Source organism: Primulina huaijiensis, unplaced genomic scaffold (assembly GCF_012295235.1).
Source record: "Primulina huaijiensis isolate GDHJ02 unplaced genomic scaffold, ASM1229523v2 scaffold32625_ERROPOS102951, whole genome shotgun sequence".
Lineage (NCBI taxonomy): Eukaryota > Viridiplantae > Streptophyta > Magnoliopsida > Lamiales > Gesneriaceae > Primulina > Primulina huaijiensis.
This window is the reverse complement of record NW_027357650.1, coordinates 46,323-71,514: the sequence shown is the minus strand read 5'-3', so window position 1 is coordinate 71,514 and position 25,192 is coordinate 46,323. Positions and strand designations below refer to the sequence as shown.

At 38.5% G+C, this 25,192-nt stretch overlaps 1 protein-coding gene across 1 annotated transcript; it reads right to left on the bottom strand.

Moving 5' to 3' along the window:
• Positions 1-532: 532 nt before the first annotated feature.
• Positions 533-25,152, bottom strand: LOC140968184 (3-oxoacyl-[acyl-carrier-protein] reductase 4). Its single transcript, XM_073429062.1, has 11 exons — positions 24,807-25,152; positions 23,547-23,689; positions 23,332-23,385; positions 10,968-11,048; positions 10,839-10,884; positions 10,664-10,758; positions 10,550-10,582; positions 10,234-10,368; positions 10,034-10,127; positions 885-967; positions 533-786 (listed from the first exon to the last, which is right to left on the bottom strand). Exons 1-11 carry the CDS (start codon positions 24,961-24,963, stop codon positions 754-756), a joined length of 954 nt encoding a protein of 317 aa, XP_073285163.1. The 5' UTR covers positions 24,964-25,152; the 3' UTR covers positions 533-753.
• Positions 25,153-25,192: the final 40 nt, after the last annotated feature.

The window sequence follows — 25,192 nt, the reverse complement described above, 5'->3', positions numbered from 1 at the left end:
GTCCATTTAAACAGCAAGCATGTTTGTTTTGAGACACTCGACTCCAAGAGAGCCAATTTTGCAAGTTTTTTGGTATTTTTCAATTTTCAAAATCATTTTCAGCTCATAAATTAAATCACGTGATCAATTTTACTGTTACACCATCCTTTCATCAACATTGGAGAAAGTGGAGACCCGTTTTCTTCTATTCGTTTGTGCAGTTTTAATTGTTTCTCGTCCATTTTGGAAATTTTTGGGGTTTGCATCAGTTGTATTTTCTTGGCAGATTCTATGCTTATTAAAACCAATACTCTAGGAGAAAAAGGCCTCTTCATGTGATTGCATATAATGCATTCTGATGCGTCTCTAGCATTTGATATTTGGTCTGCTGTTTCTCGAGAAGCAGGAAACTGTGGTTCATTCATCAAAATAGTTCCATCAACAATAGCAGGGGGATTGAGAAATAAATTAGTTCGATACATTTCCACAAATTATCTTTTTTTAATGTTACAGTCAACATAATTATAAATTTATAATGACCAGAGCGAGCCAATAGGCTAATGTTGCCTTCAATTTTGCTACTGCAAACACGATTTAGTTCATTTCTGATCCCACATAAATTATCTTCAAAAGTCGATTAGAACCAGCTACAACCAAAACTTGCACCACCTCATCATGAGACCACCTTATTTAAGACTATGTCAAGCCAAAACACATAAGAAGAGCAAGTACTTTCATTAATTTGGACAAGCAAACCAAGATCGGTTTCTCTAATTACATCACCATACCACCATCTATGGTTACCACCTGTAAATGCAACAAATAGCAGAGACTAGGGATTACCAAGTAATACAACTTGTGAGATATATTGCATTACAAACCCAAAAGGAAAATGCTTAGCAAACCTGTCCAGTGATGTAATTTGCAGCAGGATTGAGGGCCAAGAATTTCACAAGCCCAGCAACTTCTTCCGTCTGGCCATACCTTCCTGGATTTGATATTAGCCAGTGGTTAGCATCACAGTTAAACCTTCTAATAATATTTCTTCGCAGATCTGAGGTAATGCTGCTTAACAGGATTATGCACGGTATAGCAAGAAGCATGAAAAACTCATCTATGAATCAGTGCTCAAGCACAAATATTACGATCATTGCTTCTGAAACGCAACAATGTTCCCTTAAAATGATATTATGATATATTTTTCAAAGCCAAACTCATCCTCAAATTATTATACTTGTAACAGAGATATCGTGGTTTTCCATTTAACTAATGTGTCACTTGAATATAAGAACATAGAACACAGAGATGTTAAAACATAAGCTAGACCTTGTGGTAAACCAATTATACAAGGGAAAGGGAGAAAAATCCAAAACAACTAGACAAAGATCGCAAAGAAGACACATTTAGTCCTTTATAAAAAGGATAGCATCAACCTATATTAAGTCTTCATTGATTTTAGCTTTCTTGTGGATTTGTTTATCATGTTTGTCTCTGGGTCTCGCAACATGTTTTCAGGGTTTGCATCATGTGGTATCAGATACCAGTTCCAAATCAAAGTCGTTTAAACCATATCTATCCTTATTGTTTGTCCTCGTCTCGTTTTTTTGTTTATTTTGAGTCTCAGTTTTTTATTTGTTGTTTTCTATAAAATTCTTTTCTTCCATCTATAAAAAATTTTAAAAAATAATAATAAAAAGATTCACATTTATTAAAGAGGTTCTAAAAAGAAAGATTTTGAAAAGTTCTTGCCTTTTTAGATTGTTTCTAATATTTCCCAAAGTCTCCCTTTCCAACACACTTTCCTTCAATCGTAAGATTTCTCACCTTAGTTGTTAGATGTATGTATTGGTATGATGACAACCTTTTTCACACCCGATGCCACGTAAAAGATAAATCTTGCACTATGAATATTGATAATTTTATCAATACAAATTACAAGTATTGCAAGCATGAAGATGGTGAAAAGCTGAATTAGCCTACCATAATGCATCCAAGACCATATAAATTGCAGTGATTAAATAATTGTGATAAAACTGAAGTAACTAATCAAGTGAGTCGTTTTTCTCTTTTCAGAGTTACAAAGATTAAGTACTTTGCGATGTTTCACCAAGCTGCTAGTCATTATGTTTGTTAAGTCGTGGCATGAAGAAAGAATGGTTACACATGATCGAATTAAGAGTCGATATTCACTCATCAAGGATGGAAGAAAAGGAAGTTCCTTTTGAGTCCAAAGGAAGTTTATGGGGACTTTGTGAGAGTGGAAAAAAATGTGGAAAAAAAGATCAAAAGTGAGTGAAAGCAAAGAGAGTGAGTTAGGGATAGAAAAGAAAGAGGAGAAAAAATAGTAAAAGAGCATGATGGTATTGAAGAACATAGAAGAAAAGAACAATCGTTTGAAAGTCATGAAAAAGTTAACGAGCATGAGTTAGTGGAAAAGGAAAGGAAAGATTAGGGAGAAGAAAGGAAAGAAAGCACACCTGAAAAGGGGTTTAATGATGAAGAAAAGAAGGATGAGCAACAAGCTCAAGTAGAGGTGCCTAACAAAGAGATAAAACCAACTTAAGAGAGTTCTATCTACTTGTTCATGGAAGGTTTGCATCGATAGGTTAAAAGTCACCAAATTTGATCCAGTTTCGTGTCAAGATTTGACGACATATCTTCTTCAAGAAAGGGAAAATGATATGATCCTCCTCGTGGACCATGCACAAAATAAAATACAACTATCCAAGGGTGTTGATACTTATCAATTGGATCAAGTCGTTAGAGTTTGAGCGACTTGGAAGTTAAAAGACTACGGTTGGAAGTTTAAAATTGAATTAATTTAATTAAAGGCCTTCTTTGTTAGTTTTTGGGCCTAATTCTTGTTTATTTCTTTTTATTTTCATAATCATTAGTTATTATATTTTATGGGCTCAATTAAGCCTTGCTTTAGGCCTGTTTTGTAACTAGAAATTGGTTTTCTTGCATATAGGGCTTTTAAGCAAGATTATATGAATAAAATTAATATTTTGAGTTTGAATATTTTTTTTTTTGATAGGAAACAATACTTCTATATTATAATAATGGTGGTGTTACAGAGATAGCGGATGAGTAATACGCGGATTCAAAGTAAACAGGACACTATCTTCAAGACAATACAAACTTCCAATCCCTAACCACATTTGAAATAGAAAAATGATTGAACTCTACCCTGAATTTGATCATCTCCCATACTTTATCGACGGAGGCAGGCGAGTCGTTGAATATTATGTTATTTCTCTCAAGCCAGATGGACCAAAAAGTGAAATGAATGATCAGATACCAGAATCTCTTTACTCTTATCCCTGCTGGAATTCCGGGCTCAATAATGAACATGTCTCGTGCCTTTCTCGGAAAGATCCAAAAAAATCGCAACTCTTGCATCACCTTTGTCCATATTCCTCTGGAGAAAGAACAGCGTACCAGTAAATGATCCTGATTCTCGTCGTGGTTTTGGCATAAAGTGCACCAATACGGACTTAACACACAGGTTGGCCATCTTCTTTGCACCGAGCCTGAGGTAAGGAGTTTTCCCAAGGCCAAAATCCACGAGAAAATTGAACTTTTTGCGGGATAGGTACTTTCCAGATATGATCATAAAATGAGAAAACGGGGGAAGTTATCAATGGGGAAGAAAGAATCGTAGAAAGATCGGACGGAGAACAAACCCGATGAATCACCCAACCAAACCCTGAAATCCTTTGTTCCCAACTCTAACCAACTGTATCTAGGACTCCCACTAAAGTAGCAAACTCCCCCAGCTCAATATCATTAAGATGTCTTCAAAAACGCACGTCCCATCGATAAGTTTGACTGACTCCTACATTGACAACCTCTAAAAAACTACGGATAGGTTTATTATTCTCGGTCCAAATCCTAAACAAAGACGGAATTCGTTCTTGGAACGAAGTACCCCCTCCCCCCCAAACATCCTCCCAGAACCGAATGATATTGCCCTCTCTTAAAATCGTCCTACTCAAAAGAAGAAATGCCGGGTAAGAACGAGAAATAAATTTCCAAGGGCTTCTAAACGTCGCGTTCCTGGCCAATCCCAAGTCCCACCCATTATCTTGAAGACCATAAATGCTCTTTACAACATTTTTCCACAACGTCTCCCTTTCCCTTGTACCTCTCCACCACCATTTCCCTAGTAATGCTCTATTTCTCAAACAAATATTTCCCAATCCCAGTCCTCCCCTGTCCTTGGGTTTACAAACCTGCTCTCATCCAACAGCATGACAATGCTTATCCCCGTCCGCTCCATCCCACAAGAAATCCCTCATCAATTTTTCCATCTTTTTTGCCACCTGATTTGGTACTCTAAACAAAGACATGTAGTAAGAGGGCAAGGCGCTTAACACCGATTTTAACAAAGTAAGTCGACCCCTTCTTCATAAGAACGCCTTTTTCCAACTTGATAGTTTTTTCGCCATTTTTGATAGGACCGGTTCCCAAAACTCGAAAGTCGTAGGTTTACCTCCCAATGGAACCCCGAGATACTTAATTGGCCAATCATCTTTTTTGCACCCAATTGCTTGTGCCAAACCAACCACTTCATCTTCCTCGAAATTAATCCCCAACACAAAACTTTTTCAAAACTAATTTTCAAACCCGATTTAAGCTCGAATGACTTAATTATTTCCACTAATGCCATCACATGCCTTTCTGATTGTACCAAAAACAACGTATCATCCGCAAATTGGATGTGCGAAATTTCTAAGTTTCCCCTTCCCACAACTAATCATCTTACTTCGTTCAATTCCTTTGCCTTGTCGACCATCCTCCCCAAAACGTCGACGGCTAGATTAAAAAGAAAAAGGGATAAGGGATCCCCTTGTCAAATTCCTCTTTCCCCTTTAAATTTTCCCCTCGGCTTTCCGTTGATAAAAATTGAGAATGAAACATTAGATACACACCCCCTGATCCACATTCTCTATCTATCTCCAAAACCTTTCCTTTGTAACACAAAATCAATAAATCTTCAGTCGACGTTATCATACGCCTTTTCCAAATCAACCTTAGGCACCCAACCCTTCTTTTTCTTCCTGCGATATTCCTCAACCACTTCATTGGCAACGAGGCAACAGTCTAGGATCTGTCTCCCTTTGATAAAAACGCACTGATTCTCGGCGATTGTACTGCTCAAAACTTTCTTCATTCTATTAGTCAAAACTTTGGCTAATATCTTATACAAGCTTGTTGTCAAGCTTATTGGCCTAAAGCCGTTGACCTTAATCGCGTCTTGTTTCTTAGGAAAGAAGCAAATATATATCTCATTTGTAATGCCATTAACTCCTCCTTCAAAAAATTCAGCGAACACCTTCATTAAGTCCACCTTACCTCTTTATAGGCATCGAATCCAAGTTCATCTTAAATGCATGGCTTTGGTTCGTGCTTCATATATAAGCACTCGGTTCAAGTTTTCTATCATGGTGTAAGTCTTTGTTGATTTAGTTTTTTTATGGATTTGTTGGTCATGTTTGTTTGTGTAATGACCTGAATCCTTATTTTGAATGAAATACTAATTAAGAAATGATTCCTGTTGGGATCCACCGAATTTAAAATAAATCACTCAATTTACTTCAGATTACATTATCCCGAGAAATCCAACTAGACGTTGAAAGAGCGTGATGGTATTGAAGAACATAGGAGAAAAGAACATCGTTTGAAAGCCATGAAAAAGTTAACGAGCATGAGTTAGTGGAAAAGGAAGGGAAAGATTAGGGGGAATAAAGGAAAGAAAGCACACCAGAAAAAGGGTTTAATGATGAAGAAAATAAGGATGAGCAACAAGCTCAAGTAGAGATGCCTAACAAAGAGATAAAACCAACTTGAGAAAGTCTATCTACTTGTTCATGGAAGGTTTGCATTGATGGCTTAAAACTTAAAAGTCACCCAAATTTGATCCCGGTTCTTGTCAAGATTTGACAACAATTTTTTTTAAGAATGGGAGAATGATGTGATCTTGCTCGTGGACCATGCACAAAATAAAATACAATCAAGGGTGCTGATACTTATCAATTGGGTCAAGTCGTTAGAGTTTGAGCGAGCTTGGAAGTTAAAAGACTACGGTTGGAAGTTTAAATTATTTAACTTAATTGAATTAATTTAATTAAAGGCCTTCTTCGTTAGTTTTTGGGTCTAATTCTTGATTATTTCTTTTTATTTTCATAATCATTAGATATTATATTTTACGGGCTCAATTAAGCCTTGCTTTAGGCCTGTTTTGTAACTAGAAATTGGTTTTCTTGCATATAGGGCTTTTAAGCAAGATTATATGAATGAAATTCATATTTTGAGTTTGAATATTAAATTTAAGAGTTATCCCTTCTATTCTTCTCCAACAAAGGAACTTATCATTGTGCGATCCTTGTGGTGTTTCATATCTGGCTTATCATTCTCGTGTACACGTGCATGAGGTGTGGTGTCTACAAAATTGTACCAAGGTTCTTACCTCTTCATAGGCATCGGATCCAAGTTCATCTTAAATGCATGGCTTTGGTTCGTGCTTCAGATATAAGCACTCGGTTCCAAGTTTTCTATCATGGTGTAAGTCTTTGTTGATTTAGCTTTTTTATGGAAGTGTTTGTTGTCATGTTTGTTTGTGTAATGACCTGAGTTGGGTACGACCGGAAACAGCTCAAGAGATAAGAAGTTTTCTAGGTTTGGCAGATTATTAGTGGAGATTCATCTCGGGATTTTTTCAAATTGCCAACCCATTGACACAGCTGACGTATAAGAATGTGCAGTTCGAATGGACACATGATTGTCAAAATAGTTTCAATGAACTGCGTCAACGCTTTAACAACTGCACCATTTTTAGCTCTGCCACTGGATCAGGATGGTACATTGTGTACACTGATGCATCACTTCAAAGACTTGGGTGTTTTAACCCAAAATGGTCATGTGATTGCATATGCATCCAGTCAGTTGAAGAAGCACGAAGAAAATTATCTAGTTCATAATTTAGAATTGGCAGCGATTATGTTTGCTCTGAAGAATTGGCGACATTATCTCTAGTTCTCTACGGAGAGAGATTTAAGATTTTTATGGATCACAAGAGCTTGAAATATATTTTCACTCAAACAGAGTTGAATATGCACCAAAAAAAGATGAATGAATTTGTTAAAGGATTATGATTGCGAAATCAAGTATCATCCAAGATCAGCGAATCTTACAGCCGATGCTCTAACTCGCAAAGTGAGATTATCTACACTTCAGACAAGTTTCATGTCAAGATTAATCCAAGATTGTTGTTCTCTGGGATTTCACTTCCGTCATAAAAAATGAATGAAAAACATTCGAATAACGAGCATTTTATCTAAACCGACGTTGTATGCCAAAATCGAAGACCTCAGTTTTCTGATGCGAAGGTGAAAAAGTTAGCAAGTTTAGCTAATGGAGACAACGCATCTAACTTTGCATTTCGAATAGATAGAACCTTGTGTTTGTCGGAAGGAATTGTAGTTCCAGAATATTCTAATTTAGTAGACGAGATTTTATCTCAAACCCATAGGAGTAAGTTGAGGATCCACCCTGAAAACATGAAAATGTATAAAGATTTGAAGACCAAGTTTTGGTTGAAATGTATGAAGAAATTTTTTTACCAATTTGTAGCCAAGTGTTTGGTTTGTCAGCAAGTGAAAGCTGAACGTCAACAACCAGAAGGATTATTTTATAATCTTCCTATCCCTGAATGGAAGTGGGAGCATGTGACGATGAATTTTGTCACCCACTTACCGTTGTCTTCTAAAAATTGTAATGTCATTTGGGTAGAGTTGTAGACCAACTGACTAAGTCAGCACATTTCATTCTGTATAGTCGGTAATATAGTTTTGATCGCATGGCAAAGACTATACATCCAAGAGATTCTTAAATATCATGGTGTACCAATAAGTATAGCGCTATACCTCAAGGTTCTGGGGAAGTTTTCAAAAAACGTCGGGAACGACATTGAGTCTGAGTACTGCCTATCATCCAGATACCGATGATCAGTCCGAGAAGACTATTCAAACACTCGAGGATATGTTACGCGCTTGTGCTGAAGATAATTAAAACTACACGAGATCGTCAATCGAGTTACGCAAAGACCAAGCGTAAACCCCTACAGTTTCAGCCAGGGGAAAAAGTTCTCCTTAAAGTTTCACCATTCCACAGAGTGATGAGATTTCCAAGATTCATCAGACTTTTCGGGATTTTGGAATGTGTTGGAAATTTGGTGTATCGATTGGCTTTACCGCCGTATCTATTCAACATTCATAATATCTTTCATGTATCGTTGCTACGACGGTATGTAGCAGATGAATCGCACATTCTTGATCTGACAGATGTTCAACTTGAAGAAGACTTGACTTATGTCGAGTAGCCGCTCTTAATCCTGGGTAGGAAAAAGAATAAACTCATAAACAAGTCCATTCCACTTGTTGTAGTGCAATGGCAACGCCGAGGTACTGCAGAGGCGACTTGGGAGTTAGAGAGTCGTACGCGCTCAGAATATCCACAATTGTTTTGAATTATACCTTCGCAATCATGAGTTTTATTTTTTTTAAGTTGTATTTGTAGTTCAGTTCTGATTTCGAGGACGAAATCTTTGTAAAGAAGGGAGGATGTAATGACCCGAATCCTTATTTTGAATTAAGTAATAATTAAGAGATGATTAAAAAGATGTTAATTAAGCATTATTAAGGAATTGATAATTCGGGATCAACCTGTCGGGATCCACCGAATTTAAAATGAACAATCCAATCTACTTCAAATTACATTAACCCGAGAAATCCAACTAGACAAATGAGATTATAACATGTGTCAGCTAAGATTGATTTTGGACATATATCTTAGGTTTTCTAGCTAGTTTCTAGGGAAGTTTAGTATCAAGAAGCTTCGGAGCTAGTTTCGACTCGAGGAAGGGTCGGTAAAACGGGACACGCAGATCGAGACATCATCAGCGGACTGACGACGGATGCAGGTATAATCATAAAGCCTTAAATAGTGATTTAAGGATCATTAGGAAGAACTTTGAAACATGTTTGGTAATTCAGGATCTGGTTTGATAGTGATTTCATTATGTTGGTATTGTCTAGGTTCAGACGAATAAGCTTCTGTCATATTGTTTTAGTGAGGTACGTGATGTACTGACTGAGATATCCAAGCGCAGTATACACACTTATATGCTATATATTTATTTGTTGCATGATACATGTTTTACTGCCTTTGCATGTTATGCATGACATATCACGTTGGGCCTTGGGGCCCTGTTCTGTATTGTGGACGGTTAGGCATCGAGAGCTCCAGTGTCCGATGGGATACGCGGGTTCTGATAACCCTAGACATTGTAGGTCCACGATTTGATGATGAGTCTGAGAACCAAAACATGCCTAGGACAGATTAGAGACTACGCACTCAGGCGCCTCTAGACTGAGCATTAGATTCTTGACTTGATCCTTGATATCTGAGCATATTGCATTTCACATGCATCATATTAGTTTATATACTTGTACATTCTCGTATTAAGCGATTGTCGCTCACGTCCTTGTTTTCAACTCGGGCACCCCATTCTACATGGCAGGTCTTAGGTTGGACGATTCGGATGGCCAAGGGAGTGGCTAGAGCAGTTGGGTTTTCGGTGGTGATCCAGTGGAGATTTTATTTGGTTTCTCGTATTCTCGTGCAGAATTATGCTTTCGATATGGTTGTATTAACGTTTAAGGCTGAGATTATTGTTATCTTTTCGTTTGGGTTGTAAGATGATTAAATTATTTGGTTTCCGCTATTTAATTGTTATCAAGTTTAAATTTTGCATGCTTATTAATCTGTTTAGTAGTGGTTCGGGTAAAGACCCTACAGTCTATGGGTCTTGCAATATGTTTTAGGGGTTCGTGTCAGATGGATTAGAAGATATCTTATCCTTCACTTGTACATTTAAAATTTATTATATTAATAAGAAATTTAGGTTATTACTAGAAAGGAAAAAAAACAAAGTGTGTTCTCAATCCCGGTACAAAATTGTCATGTCAAAATGAAAAAATACAAAACTAACCCAATGGGATGCTCTCCAGAATCTTTTTCTCGATGTCTGCACCAAGTTTAGCGGTCATATCCGATGCAATGAATCCAGGGGCAACCGCATTTACCTGAAAATTTAAGCTTCAATATCAATGTAATTTCCAAAAGCTAAAACTCGTTGCAGCTTGCATCGCTTGTAATACCAAGAAGAAAAACACCAGCTAGCTAACTCACAGTGATATTCCTGCTTGAATACTCCTTGGCCACGGACTTTGTAAATCCAATTACCCCTGCTTTTGCAGACGCGTAATTGGCTTGCCCAACATTGCCCACAAGACCTACAACTGAAGCAATGTTTATGATCCTTCCCTGCAAAATCAACAGTAAATATTTTGAACCCTGATGTAAAACATTCGAACACAACAGTTTTTGTAACTCAGAGAAAACAGATTCAAAAGCAAAAGGTTCTGCTTAAGCACTTAATTTCAAGATTGCCTTTCCTCTGGGCCTAGACCCCCCTAAACAACCCTCACTAAATGATAAAAGATACCTTTTTCTTTTTCATCATTACTTTTGCAGCTGCCTGCAGATATTAAAATTCTCAGATTATTTACTAATATAAAATATAGGCACCCTATCCACATGTCAGAGTAAAAAATCTGACCTGTGTACATAGGAACACTCCAGTGAGATTTATATCAATGACCTCCTGCCACTGAGATTTCTTCATTCTCATCAACAAACAATCCCTAGTAATACCTGAAATTGTAGAATTTTTTTCTGAAAAAGAAAAGGCAAAACAATAGTTTGCACCAAAGTAAAGTAGAACTTTTGAATACCAGCATTATTAATCAACACATCAACAGTTCCCCATGCATCGATTGCCTGCAAACATCCCATAACATATCATTGGAACAATGATCTCTACAATATAAAATAAAGAGTCCAGAATAGGAGGCGCCTCTCACAGTTTTAATCATAGAGTCGACATCTTCTTCTCTTGAGACATCTCCACCAAATGTGATCGCATGTCCACCAGATGCCTCGATCTGCAAGAAATTGCAATCAACATCATCTTCCATTTTAAAAGTGCACCATAAGTGATAAGACAATTGTATTCATAGATATAAAATATCATTCGCATGCTGATAATATCAATTTAAACATCAATTTAAAATTCAGTTACACACGAAATTTACATTGACAGCACAAGCGAGTGGCTAATGGATTTATGTTTCAACATATTTATTTGAGTTAATTTATTGAGATTTGGAAGAGTTCAATTGTTCAAATTGATTTTATAGTTCTCATTCATGAATTTTGAATGTATACATGCGAAAGTAATGAAATCGAGTCAAAACAGCGGAAGAAGATATGCATTTGCACGAGTTCGGCACATCGGAAGGCTCAACAAAATCTCAATATTTTAGGAAGCCATCATTAAAGAATTTTATTCTTCTACCTGATTTTCGAAGACTTTAAGCACCAGAAAATACCGAAAGGAATAGAAATATAAGGAGAAGGTTATTTTTAGTCTAGGGATTTACTTTGAACCTAGGAACTTTTTGCACTTTTATTCTGGAGTTGTAATTTTGCTTTCATATTTATATTTTATAGTTTGACTTTATGCCTTTGCATGGGTAAACTTTAATTTTTGGTTGAGGAAGACAAAACTTTGGAATTTTATTACCTTGTGAAATTTGAAGTTTGCGTACAATCTGATTGATTTATATTTGAATATCAAATTGTTTTTCTGTTTTATATGATTATTCATTTGATTGTCTGACCGTTTACTAGTTTTTATTTGTTTAATCTATTGCTAAATAAGATATTAAATCTGTAATTGTTTAATCACTCTAATTTGTGAAACAACTAACAATTAACAATTTTTTACTTTTGAATTTATTAATTATTAAGGAAAACAATTGACTAGATTAAATGCAACTGCTTGTGTTTCTGTTGTTTAGCTTCATCATTTTTGCTAATTTTTTATGCTATTATTAAATTAAATCTTTATACCTTGCATGGCATCGTTTAACTGATAAGCGTTAGTTAGAGCACATGTTTCTATTTAACTAAAAATAAAGCAACATGGAAATTGAATTTCCGATAGTCTGGATATTAAAATATAAATTAACACTATTGTATTGATGATCAAGTAACATGTTCGAATGGTGGAGTTGATCGAAACCACGTTTAGTTTCCTCTTACTTAGTTTAATAGATTTACTTTTGATTGCACGCTAATTAGTTTATTTGCTAGAATTTTTTTTAATTTTTTCTTATAATTTAAATCAGAAAAATCACTTTGTTTTTATTTTTTACAAATTAGAAGAGTTAATCATTTTGTAGCTTAGATAGACTGCTTACATTATACATGAGGATTAGCTTAATTCATTCCTTGTAACAAGATTTCATTTTCTCGGCAGAGAGCCAATCCGCTCCGTGAATCTGATTCTCTTCGCTTTGAATTACCCCTTCTCCAATCTGACATTTGATCGTGGTTAAAGCAAATTATCCACTGGTTCTTCCGATTTCTCAGCCAGTTTTTGAGGATTCCGGTAGTCCTTACTACCTTCCGAATTGCGACCATCCAGGATTGGTTCTTGTCTCGCATTAGCTCTCTGGTATTAACTACAATACCTGGTCTCGAGCAATGACAATGGCGTTGATTGCTCAGAACAAATTAGATTTGTTGATGGCTCTATTGCTAAGCGTTCGATGGACGATTTGTTGTTTGGTTCTTGGATGTGGTGTAACAGCATTGTGATCTCATGGATTATAAATTTGGTGCCTCAAAAAATTGCATACTGCCTAATATACATTCCTACTGCTCGTGAAACGTGATCGATCTCTGCGATTGATTCCACCAAAGCAATGTTCCTCACTTCCTCTCATAGCCTCATATTCCAGATTAAGAAGCTCTTGAGCGCATGTGAGTGCATGTTATACTCGATAAGGACGCTTTGGGGCGAGTTGAAAGATTTCCAATCCGTATCTGTCTGTAATTGCGGTTCTACGAAGGAATGGAGAGGATTTCAGAACCAGGAATGCATTATACAGTTCCTCATGGGTTTAAACGAGTCCTACTCTCAAACTAGAGCGCAAATCTTAATGTTGGATCCTTTTGCAGCTATCTCGAAGATATTTTATTTGGTTAGGCAGGAGAGGCAGAGATCGACCACTCTCAACCTTACCAGGACCATGAATTACTCCTCACACCTTCTTTCTTCCCCTCCTTCGACAGTTGCAGTCGTGAAGCATCAATCGAACTCCCGAGGAGGTAAGCGTGACAAACCTGTTTGTTCTCATTTTGAATTCACAGGTCGTACAGTGGACAAATGCTACAAGTTGCATGGATATCCTCCCAGCCATCCCAAATACAAGCCACAAATCACAGCCAAGGGGCAGTGAATGCATGTAAAAATGCTGATTATTCCCCTAGTGGAGCTGGTCCCTTGGGAGCCACCTTGAGTTCGGATCAGTTTAAACAACTCATCAGTTCCTCACAACTCAGATGCATCTTAATTCTGCCTCCATTCAGGAATTGTAGCAGCCTGAGCCTTCCGTCTCATGTTTTCCTGGTATAAATTCGTTTCTTCCATCTTCTACTGATATATCCCGATCATTGGATTTTAGATACCAGAGCCACATACCATATTTGTTGTTCTCTGTCTTTGTTTCACACACACAAGCGTTTATCTTCCACAATTAAATTACCAAAAGATTTGACTGTTCTTGTCACAGACTCACACATGCTGGAACGGTGTCCTTATCTGTTGATTTAGTCCTCAATAATGTTCTTTTTGTTCCCGAGTTCCAGTTCAATTTGTTGTCTATTAGTTCCCTCACCAAACACACTCCTAGTTCTGTTATGTTCAATTCCCCCTTTTGTGAAATTCAGGACCTCGCAGGAGCAAGAGGATTGGGATAGGTATAAAACTTGGCAATCTCTATGTCCTCCTTGATTCCAACTCTACACCTACACCAACGGTTTGTAATGTTTCTTATTCTAAGACTGATTTGTGGCACTTTAGGATGGGTCATTCGTCATCCATCCTTTACCAAACTTTCTATAATCAAAAGATGTATTGCATTTTCAACCTGATAATGAAAACTCAAAACATTGTACATTTGTACTATTTGTCATTTGTCCAAGCAAAAACATTTACCTTTTCCTTCAAATAATCGCGTCTTAAAAACCTTTTGAGCTTGTGCATATTGACATTTGAGGTCCATTCTCCCATATTAATGTCGAAGGTTTTAAATACCTTTTGACGATTGTGGATGATTGCACTCATTTTACTAGGGTGTATACGTTGAAAACCAAGTCCGAGGTAGCCACAGTGTTCTCAAATTTCTGCCAGTTGGTGCACACACAATTTGCAACTTGCATTAAATCAGTCCAGTAAGACAATGCACCTGAATTGAACTTTACTGATTTATTTAATTCAGCCAGCGTTGTTTCTTACCATTCATTGTTGCACGGACACAACAAAACTCTGTTGTGGAGCGCAAACATCAACATATTTTGAATGTAGCTTGTGCTCTCTTATTCCAATCTACATTCCATTAGTTTACTGGCCTGATTATGTGTTGACTGTTGTGTACTTGATAAATCGAACCACATCTCCCATCTTTTCCCATAGGACACCTTTTACGCCCTTGTTTTCCAAACCACCTATGACCGAACTATGCACGCTTGAAGATTTTTGGGTGCTTATGTTACGATTCTACACTTGTTCATTCTCGATCGAATTTCACTCCCTGAACCATTAAGTCAGTGTTTGTTGGTTATCCTCTTGGTTTTACAATTTACAAAGGCTACAAGCTCCTTGACCTTACCACCAATGAGATATATATCTCTCGAGACGTGGTTTTTCATGAGGACATATTCCCATTTAAAGAACAACCCCACTCCTCTTGTGAGGTAGATTCATTCTTTGAGAATGTTCAGCCCTCCCAAAGATCTCTAGTTCATCCTTCGGGCATTTCTTCTGGCAATGATGCCACCAAATCTTCCCATCCCCCTCGAAGCCAGCGTGTTCATATAGCACCTTCTCATCTGTATGATTATCTTTGTTATATTGCCATTTCTAGTTCCAATTCATCCACATCGATAGTGTATCTTTTGTCCTCGAGACCACAATTTTACTCTCAGGCTACTGCTCTTCATGAGTGGAGACTTGATATGGCCGATTAGTTGCGAGCCTTGGAGAGTAATGGGACTTGGAGTATTGTATCTCTTCCTCTTGTTAAAACTTTGGTTGTAAATGGGTCCACAAAGCTAAGTTTCTGGCCGATGGCACTCCATCGTTACAAGGCACGCCTCGTTGCGAAAGGTTATACAGAACAAAAGGGCATCAATTACCTTGAAACCTTTTCTCATGCGGCCAAGCAGGTCACAACTAAGGTTTTGTTGGCTCAAGTGTTGTCCATAATTGGTCATTCATTCAACTCGATGTGAATAATGCATTTCTACAGGGTAAGTATTTGACTCTTTACCACCAAATCTGGCATACAAACCTGGAAAATTCCTGTCCCAACGAAGGTTCAAGTGTTTTCGTGGATTGTGGCTTTGGGGAAGTTAAAAACTAACGACTCAGTGCAAAGAAGATGGCCGGCCTATGTATTAAGTCCACAATGGTGTTGTTTGTGTCGAAGAAATGAGGAAAGTCAAGACCATTTACTACTTCATTGTCCTTTTGCTTCAAAAATTTGGCAGCAGGCATTGAAAGAGCTGGATTTGGTTTGGGTTCTTCCGGAGAAGGCAAAGGAGATGTTTATTATGGAACCATGTTTGCAATTTGGACGAAAACATCTGACGTTCTGGATTATGATTGTTCATTGTATATCCTGGTCCATTTGGTTGGAAAGGAATACGATAATATTTGAAGAGAAGTCGGAGTCAGTCGACGAGGTCTGGGATAAAATAAAATACAGGGTTGCGAGTTGGTCGACGACACGGAAGGAATATCGGCACCTTAGTATTGCAGACTTAGCTAGGGACTGGAAAATTGTAATGGCATGATTATGGTGTTGTAATATGGTTTAATCTAATCAAAGTTGAGGAAAGAAAAAAGAAAAAAGCCCTAGAGAAAGAATTTTTTAAAAATGCTCTCTCCCTTCTGTTACCTTCACACACGCGGCCAACCTTTTCCCCTTCACAGCGCCTCGTGATTCTCCTTCTTTGTTGAATAATAATCCTCACCGCGACCGGTGCCGTTCTCTGGTCACCGGAAAACATCTCTACATGTTTTTCTGAAATTTTCGCGCACAAATAAGGTACATTTCTTTGCGGGTGGGGTGGTTTAAGGTTACACAGAGATATAAGACATTCTCGTCAACAACGCATGCTACGATGACATCTGGGATAACAGCTTGTGATGAAGTGATATACATTGAACACAAAATCTTCACGCTGCGGGTGGGAAATGGGGGCAGTTCGATTTGGTGGGAAGAGAGAACCAGGAAGTCGAGCTTTATGATGGACTTTGATCGAGACGAGGCACGATGGATAACCTTAAGATTCAATGATTTCGTCAACAACGCTTTTCCAAAAACAGAATTCTATCGATATAGGGGAAGGAATGCGGTTTTTACGTTGCAGAAATTTGATAATAAACGTGGAAGCTTCATCGAGATGTCCAAATTCAGTACAAGGGGTAGAAAGCAAAATACAATCGTGCCCAGCGGATATAAATCAGGGGGCTGGAAGAAGATTTCGTTTATTTTGGGGAAGCTTTTGTCAAGGAATTATCAGAGGAAGAACCATCAACCTACTTTTCATAGTGGCCTCTACCCGTTACGAAACAAATCTGTTAAACAGTATGCTAGAGCAATAGAGAAGGAGTCTAAACCAAAGAGTTACGGACATGGGTGTTAAGCAAATGAAGGAGATGAAGTGGCATGAAGCAGTTGTTGTTACCAAAGGAAGGGTGAATATCTCTTGGGAACTAATCAACAAGTCCTTGGGAAGGCTACAAATAATTTGGTTGAGGTCTTTCCGTTTCAAGCCAACAAAGCCGCATGGTGGCCGTCCAGTTCGGAAGAGTTAGCATACTACATCAAGCTGAAAAGAGGATTTTTCGACAACGGGGTGACTTTGGAGTTTGAGGAGTGGAGACCGGATGTTAACAAGGCAGATAGGGTAGTGCAATGTTGCAACAGTTGGATTCTAATTTATGGGATACCTTGGAACCTATGGTCAAAGGATACAATCAAAATCATCGGGGAATATTGCGGGGGCTTGCTGGACATTAGTGATGATACACTATTCTTTCGTAATTTGGAAGCAGCCAAGATTAAGGTTAAAGGCATCGAAGGAGGGTTTATCCAGAGTAGGATGCACTTTCCGATGGAAGGGGGGAACATAGAGATAAGAATTCAAGTAGAATCCTTTGATCCAATAGCATATCAGCAGTACCAACGCCGAACTTATGCACAAGTTGTGGTGAATGGGAAGAATACTTTGGCGGGATGGGGCAACAGAAATATCCACAAGGAACAGAGAGGAGTTTTGGATACCAGAAGATGTCATATCACAGGAAATATAGACGAGGGGGTTATACGGGATCAACAAATGAACAAGGAAGCCGGGAGGTCTCGAGATACTTATGGGGACAGCGGGGAGAGGATGGAAGGTGCGCAGGTTTCAACACATTCGAAGGCACAACAGCAGCGATCAACAGGTTACAAGGGGGCATCATCTCAACAGAAGGGGGGAAAAGTGTACAACATACTGCGGAAGTATCCCCAAAAGATGCATCAAAATTCAGAAGTTCGCCAATCCAATCTATGAATAACAGAGACGATGAGGAGAAGCAAAACAGGGAGGGTTATCAAACCAGCAATCTTCTACTGCCAGGTTATGAAACCAGCACTCATATACTGCCTTCTTATGGGAATGTATACTGCAGAAAACATAAAAGAAGAAGTGTTTGGATAGAAGAGGGATGCGGCGATGTTGAGAAGCCAGACTCACATTTCGGTAACAATGAAGCCAGTACGAATTGTGGGGTACATGAATCAGAGGACAGAATAACAGTGGAATTTGAAGACTCACAAGATGATTTGCTGGACAATGAACTTGATCTCTCGGATAATGATAGCCAAGGAACAGTGCGGTCAGAGGAGGTTATGAATTGTGTGGTAGAGGCAGCAGTAATGAAAGAAATGTTCTCGTCACCTAAGAGGACTTTGCCACACACCGTGCCAAATCCACCTGCAAATGCAAAATCTACAATGGGACAGGTACTAACCAGTTTTCATTCTTCATTCCTAAACCATTCTTTCAAACTTCATACAATTCTACCGTCATCTTTCTCGGCTCTGGGGTTGTCTAGTGGTCTAATAGGAGGAGGGGATAAGAGGGTAGATGTCTTGTCGGGTTCCGAGAGGAATATTTCCAATGGGCTACAGGTGGAGGAGACTGGGCGTGTTGCAAAGGAAATCCTGGAAGTTTGTGCAGATGGAAACTGTGGGGTTGAGGTTAAGGTATTCACAGGTCCTATGAAGAGAGAATTAAATAGGTTAAAGTGTGGAGTTATTTACGAGAGAGTTTCTTCTTCGAGGGGTCCACAAATTTTGTTATGAAGCTTTTCTCTTGGAATATCAGCAGAAGAGGGGCGACTAAACGAAGAGAGCTAGTCCAAACGGTCATAAGGAAGGAAAATCCGGATGTCGTGGTGCTTTTGGAAACAAAGAAAGAACATGTTGATAAGCGGTTTGTGACTAGTATATGGAAGTCTAGATTTGTTGATTGGGTCTGTTTACCTTCGGTTGGGAGATCAGGAGGTATACTTGTGATGTGGGATCCGAGAGTGGTGGTGGTCAGAAATAACTTGATAGGGGAGTTCTCGGTGTCGATCGAAATTAGATTGAATGACAACATTAACTGGTGGTTCTCTGCTATATACGGACCGGTCAAGCCTAGAGAGAGGGAAAGTTTCTGGGATGAACTAGCAGGATTGAGCTCTATTTGTGGGGATTTCAATGTGGTCAGGAATACGGGAGAAAAGATGAACAGCCTCTCAAATACCACGAGTATGTTATGTTTTGACAGTTTGATAGGAGATTTGGGACTTCATGATCCACCTCTCTTGAATGCCAAGTTTACGTGGTCAAATTTGAGGGATGATCCGATTTGTTGCCGATTAGACAGATATCTCATTTCTAATGGATGGAGGGACATTTTCCCAAATTTCAGACAAAGTGTGCTACCAAGGATTACATCGGATCATTGTCCGGTGATATTTGATACCACAAAGTCGAAATGGGGTCCTGCTCCGTTTAGATTCGAGAACGTTTGGTTGTCACATCACAATTTCTTAAACTTGGTCCAGTCATGGTGGAATGAGGGAATCACTCAAGGATGGGAAGGGTATAAATTTATGACAAAACTGAAAAGATTGAAAGTGGAAATTTCCCGCTGGAATAAAGAGGTTTTCGGAAATGTGGGTGTAAGATATGCGGAGTTGAACCATAGGATAGATCAATTGGATGAGTTAGAAGCTGAGGGAGGATGGACTGAGGACTTACAGATTGAACGAAGAGCCGTAAGGTGTGAAGTGGAAAATTTGACTTTTAAGAGATTCCAAATGGAGAGTCAAAAAACAAAAGTGAGATGGTTGAGGGAAGGAAATCAAAATACAAAATTTTTCCACTCTTTGTTGAATAACAGAAGGAGTAGAGCGACTATAGATAAAGTGGAGTTGGAGGATGGGTCAGTGGTCAACGACGAAGGACAGATAGAAGAAAACATTGTAAAATACTTTAAGAAATTGGATACGAAGTCGGAAGGAGTTGGGGGAGGTTTTGATGATTTGGAATGGTGCCCTTTGAATACGCTCGAAGCAAGGGAGTTGGAGATGCCTTTTTCGCAGGAAGAGATCAAAAAAGCGGTGTTTGAAAGTGATGGATGCAAAGCTCCAGGTCTGGATGGTTTCACTTTGGCCTTTTTCCAAAAGAGTTGGGACACGGTTAAGGGGGATTTGATGAAGGTTTTTGCTGAATTTTATGAAGGATGAGTTGTTAATGGAATTACAAATGAAACATATATTTGTCTCATCCCGAAAAAACAAGATGCAATCAGAGTCAACGACTTTAGGCCAATTAGCTTGACAACGAGCTTGTACAAGATATTAGCCAAAGTCTTGACAAATAGAATGAAGAAAGTATTGAGTGGTACAATTGCAGAAAATCAATGTGCTTTTATCAAAAGGAGACAGATTCTGGACTGTTGCCTTGTGGCCAATGAAGTGGTTGAGGAGTACCGTAGGAAGAAGAAGAAAGGTTGGGTACTTAAAGTTGATTTGGAAAAGGCCTACGACAACGTCGATTGGAGATTTCTTGATTACATGCTACTAAAGAAGGGTTTTGGAGACAGATGGAGGAGGTGGATCAGAGGGTGTGTGTCTAATGTTTCATTCTCAATTTTTATCAACGGCAAACCAAGGGGAAAATTCAAAGGGGAGAGAGGCATTCGACAAGGGGATCTTTTATCCCCCTTTCTTTTTAACCTAGTCGTTGATGTCTTGGGGAGGTTAGTTGACAAAGCAAGGGTATCGAACGAAATAAGAGGATTTGTAGTGGGAAAGGGAAACATAGAAATTTCGCATATCCAATTTGCGGATGACACGTTCTTTGCCCAATCCGAATCGCATGTCATGGCTTTAGTGCAAATAATCAAGTTATTCGGGCTGAAATCGGGTTTGAAGATAAATTTTGAAAAAAGTGTGGTGTTGGGGATTAACTTTGGGGAAGAAGAAGTGGTTGGTATGGCTCAAGCAATTGGATGTAAACAAGATGACTGGCCAATTAAGTATCTTGGGGTTCCGTTGGGAGGTAGGCCTACGACTTTAGAATTTTGGGAACCTGTCGTATCGAAAATGGCAAAAAAATTATCAAGTTGGAAAAAGGCGTTCCTATCGAGGGGGGGTCGACTTACTTTGATTAAATCAGTGTTGAGCGCACTACCATCGTATTTCATGTCCTTGTTTAAAGTTCCGAAGCAAGTGGCCAAAAAGATTAAAAAACTTATGAGGGATTTTCTTTGGGATGGAACGGACGGGGACACGCATTGTTGTGGCTTTGGGTAAATTGCCTACTTCAGACTCAGTCCAAAGAAGATGGCCAAGCTGTGCTTTATGTCCGCATTGGTGCACTTTATGCCAAAACCATGGAGAAAATCAGGATCACTTACTAGTACATTGTTCTTTTACGCGAGGAATATGGATAAAGGTCATGCAAGAGTTGAGTTTTCAGTGGATCTTTCCGAGAATGGCACAAAACATGTTCATTATTGAGCCCGGATTTTCAGCAGGGATAAAAGCTAACAGATTCTGGTTTTTGATCATTCATTGCACTTTTTGGTCGATAAAGCTCGAGAGAATAACAGAATATTCAAAGACGAGTTTGCTTCCGCGGAAAAAGTATGGGAGTTGATCAAATTCAGGGTTGCAAATTGGACAACGAGGCTCAAGGAGTATAATCATTTTTTCATTTCAGATATTGTTAGGGACTGGAAGTTTGTACTGTCTTGATATCTGTTTTCTAGCATAGATTACTGTCGCGGATTACTCATCCGTTACATCTGTAACAATTTTATTTCCATTGCAATTTAATATAAGTAATGTTTCCTATCCAAAAAAAAATGGTTTAATCTACCTTATTTAGAGCGGATTTCTTATCCACTTAATGTAAACTCTATTTATTAATTAATAAAATATGTTTCCTATCAAAAAAAAAAAAAAATCTCGCCAATGGTTTGCCAAATTTTCGACTACTCTACTTGGTTTGGGTTTAACCCATGTCAAGTAGATAGTTATTTGGTTCTTCGCAGTCGTGACAATTTTTTCATGGCTTTATTGGTCTAGTGAATGACATTGTAATCGCCACTAATGATGAGAGTCAACCACATGAGTTGAAGGTGCTGCTTGACAAAGAATTTGGTTTGAAAGATTTGGGACACTTGAAGTATTTCTTGGACTTCGAGGTTGCCTGTTCTTCTCGTGGCATTTCCATTTGACAACGCAATTATGCATTGCAGGTGTTCACAGATACGGGGTTTCTTTATTGTAAAGCAAGGTCCACTCCTATGGATGTGAATCTAAAACTCACCCAAGATGATGGTGATCTGTTAACAGATCCTCTTGTTTATCGAAAGCTTGTTGGGAGGCTCTTATATCTCACTTTCACGCGACAAGATTTATCATATTCTGTGAATCGGTTGAGCCAATTTATTTCTAAGCCACGGACTACTCATATGGAAGCAGCTTATTCAGTTATGAGATATATAAAGAGGACAGTTGGTCAAAGTCTTTTCTACAGTTCCACTTACGATCTTAAGCTAAACTTCTTCTCAGATTCTGACTTGGCATCCTGCCCCGACACTCGACAGTCTATATCTGGATTTTGTGTTTTCCTTGGATCTTCCCTAGTGTCCTGGTGATCTAAGAAACGGCAGACCATTTCTCGTTCATCGGCAGAGGCTGAGAATCCTCAATGGCCCATGCAACTTGTGAGATTGTGCGGCTTCTTTCTCTTCTCAAGGAACTGGGTGTTATGAGTCCTCAACCAGCTACTTTGTTATGTGATAGCTGCCAGCTGCCATTCACATCGCCTCCAATTCAGTTTTCCACAAGAGAACTAAGCCTATGGCCCTATTCAACTCGACAGTCATTTTGTTCTTGAGAAACTTCAAGATGGCACCATCAAAATTCAGCATGTGTCCTCAGAATTCCAGCTCGCAGATTTACTTACAAAGTCATTGCTGCCATTTGGTTATGAATTTTGTCAAACAAGATGGATGCTCATAATATTCACTCCTCATCTTGAGGGGGAGTATTAGAGATCATAAGAGTTAATTATTTAGTAGCTTAGACAGACAGCTTACATTAGCACACATATATAAGGATTAGCTTCATTCATTCCTTGTAACTAGATTTCAATTTCTCGATTGTATCAATTCTGGAGATTAATGGAAGTTACATTTTCTCTCTTCGATGGCTTTCTGTTGATAGTATGATATCATTGTTTTTATTTTTAGCACAATAAAATTAACAACTCCCCATGGGAAAGTGCTACTACATATTTATTATTTGATTTGAGTTGGGTTGATTTGGGTACGATATTACTAATAACTCCAGTGGCCATGTGTGAGAGCACATCCTAAGAAGTGGTGATGGGAAATTTAGTATTCCAGGTTCACAGTGTTTATATTTGTAATTTTCGATATAATTAACTTGGAACAATCAGAAAGATGTTTAGATCATTTGTAGAAAGACAAAATATCAACGAAATGTCAGTTCATACACATAGATGGCAGCTTCACCTCTTTCAAAACTTCTTCTGCTTCCTTTGATGACCTCGCATAGTTAACAAGAACCTGCGGTAGATAATACATTGTCAATTTTAAGAAAAGGTGAAGTAAAAGCACAGCACATGAAATCATAATATGACATAGCCACAAGATATTGCTGTTTGAAAGCTGATATAGTGCGCCTATTCACCAACTGTTATGTATATAATAGATGTAGAGAATCCAACCTTGCAGCCAGCTTTCCCCATTGCCAAGGCAACAGCTCTTCCAATTCCCCTAGAAGCTCCAGTGACAACAACAACAGGAGCTTCGACACTTTGTATCGCTTCAGTACTTGCTTGTTCGACAGTTGCAACCTGCGCCTTTATACCTACAAAGATATTGACTGATGAGGACAGAGGATTAAAACTGTGCACTGCTGAAAGATGAATCATAATGATCAGGACAAAGAATTAAACATGCAACTATTATAGATGAATCACGTACAATAAAATAGTCTACTGATTAGAGGACGAGTTTTTTTTCCTCCACCTTACGGATGAATTCTCAATATCTGAGCTTTACCATGGTTCGAGATAGCGGTCATAAAATGGGAACAGATGTTTCTCTTCCGTAGTCCATGCTCATAAAGGCTTATGTACAAAACAGAGTGTGGCAGACAGCAGAACTGCCGTTATTTGACATGGAAGGTCATATAACCGACGGAATGGGTATTAGGCTCAGTATGGAACTGCCGAACTGGTAAAATTCACGAAAATCGCTTTTTCATCCACAACAACTGAAATTTAGTTATCGTGTATTTGAGTATGGATCTAGTCTCAACATAAATAATAAATATAGTTGATTGAGGAATGAGGTAATAATGATCACGGAAAATCGAGAATCTACTTTAAGGATTGCCAGCGCCATCTTTGGGGATTAGAATGTGATTCTTTAATTTTTGTATCCATCATAAAATATGTTTAATTTTGTATTTATTGTAATATATATTTTTTGATATTTTAGAGTTATCTTTTACAACACTGCATGGAAGAGCGGTGACATTCCATGAAATGGCCGTGGAACTGGAGTCGGTGTCACAGCAGCAACCATCGTCTATACTTGCCAACTATGAGTCTTACAAATCAAAAATAGAAAACCATCGATTATATTACATCAGCACATTTAACCACGGTTTTCCTCAGTGTTATGCTCTGATTCAGTTTAACCAAAATTAAATCTTTATTTGCCTCAACCTTACATCGGTTTTCTTTTCAATAATATCGCGGTCCTAACAACACTAACCCGTAAACTTCTTGAATTATGCATTGGCAACTAAAAAGAAAAATGGTCAATCATCCGTATTCTTCAGTCGATGACATTAAGCCACAAAGATTAAAACATCTTTTCCATAATATCTATGTTTCCGAAAATTCCCCAAACCATCCTCCTAATTCCAAGAAAAAATGCACCCCGCATACCAAACACAGTATTACGGAGGAAAGTACCTGTGGATGAAAACGAGCTGAGGGATCTGCTTTGCACGTGAAATGAACCTGGGAGTTTCATCGGGGAGGATGCCTGGTGGGAATGAGCGATTCTACGGTGAGAAATTCTGGCCGAACTGAAGGAGACGAGAGCCGATCCGGCGACGGAGGCAGCCATGGATCTGAGTGTGTTGGATAAAGGGGAGTGGAGAAGGAAACGAGAAGAACCGAGAGTCGCCACTGAGTGAAGAGCACGAGGAAGGAGAATGTTTATAATATATTACTGATGGCGAAAAAATTGCTTCAAAATCTCCGTAAATTAGGTAGGGTACGCCAAGGGCGATGACTATTATGTTTGCCTTCTCTGTTCATTTGTGAGATTGTACTATGTAGGTAGATACGTCACA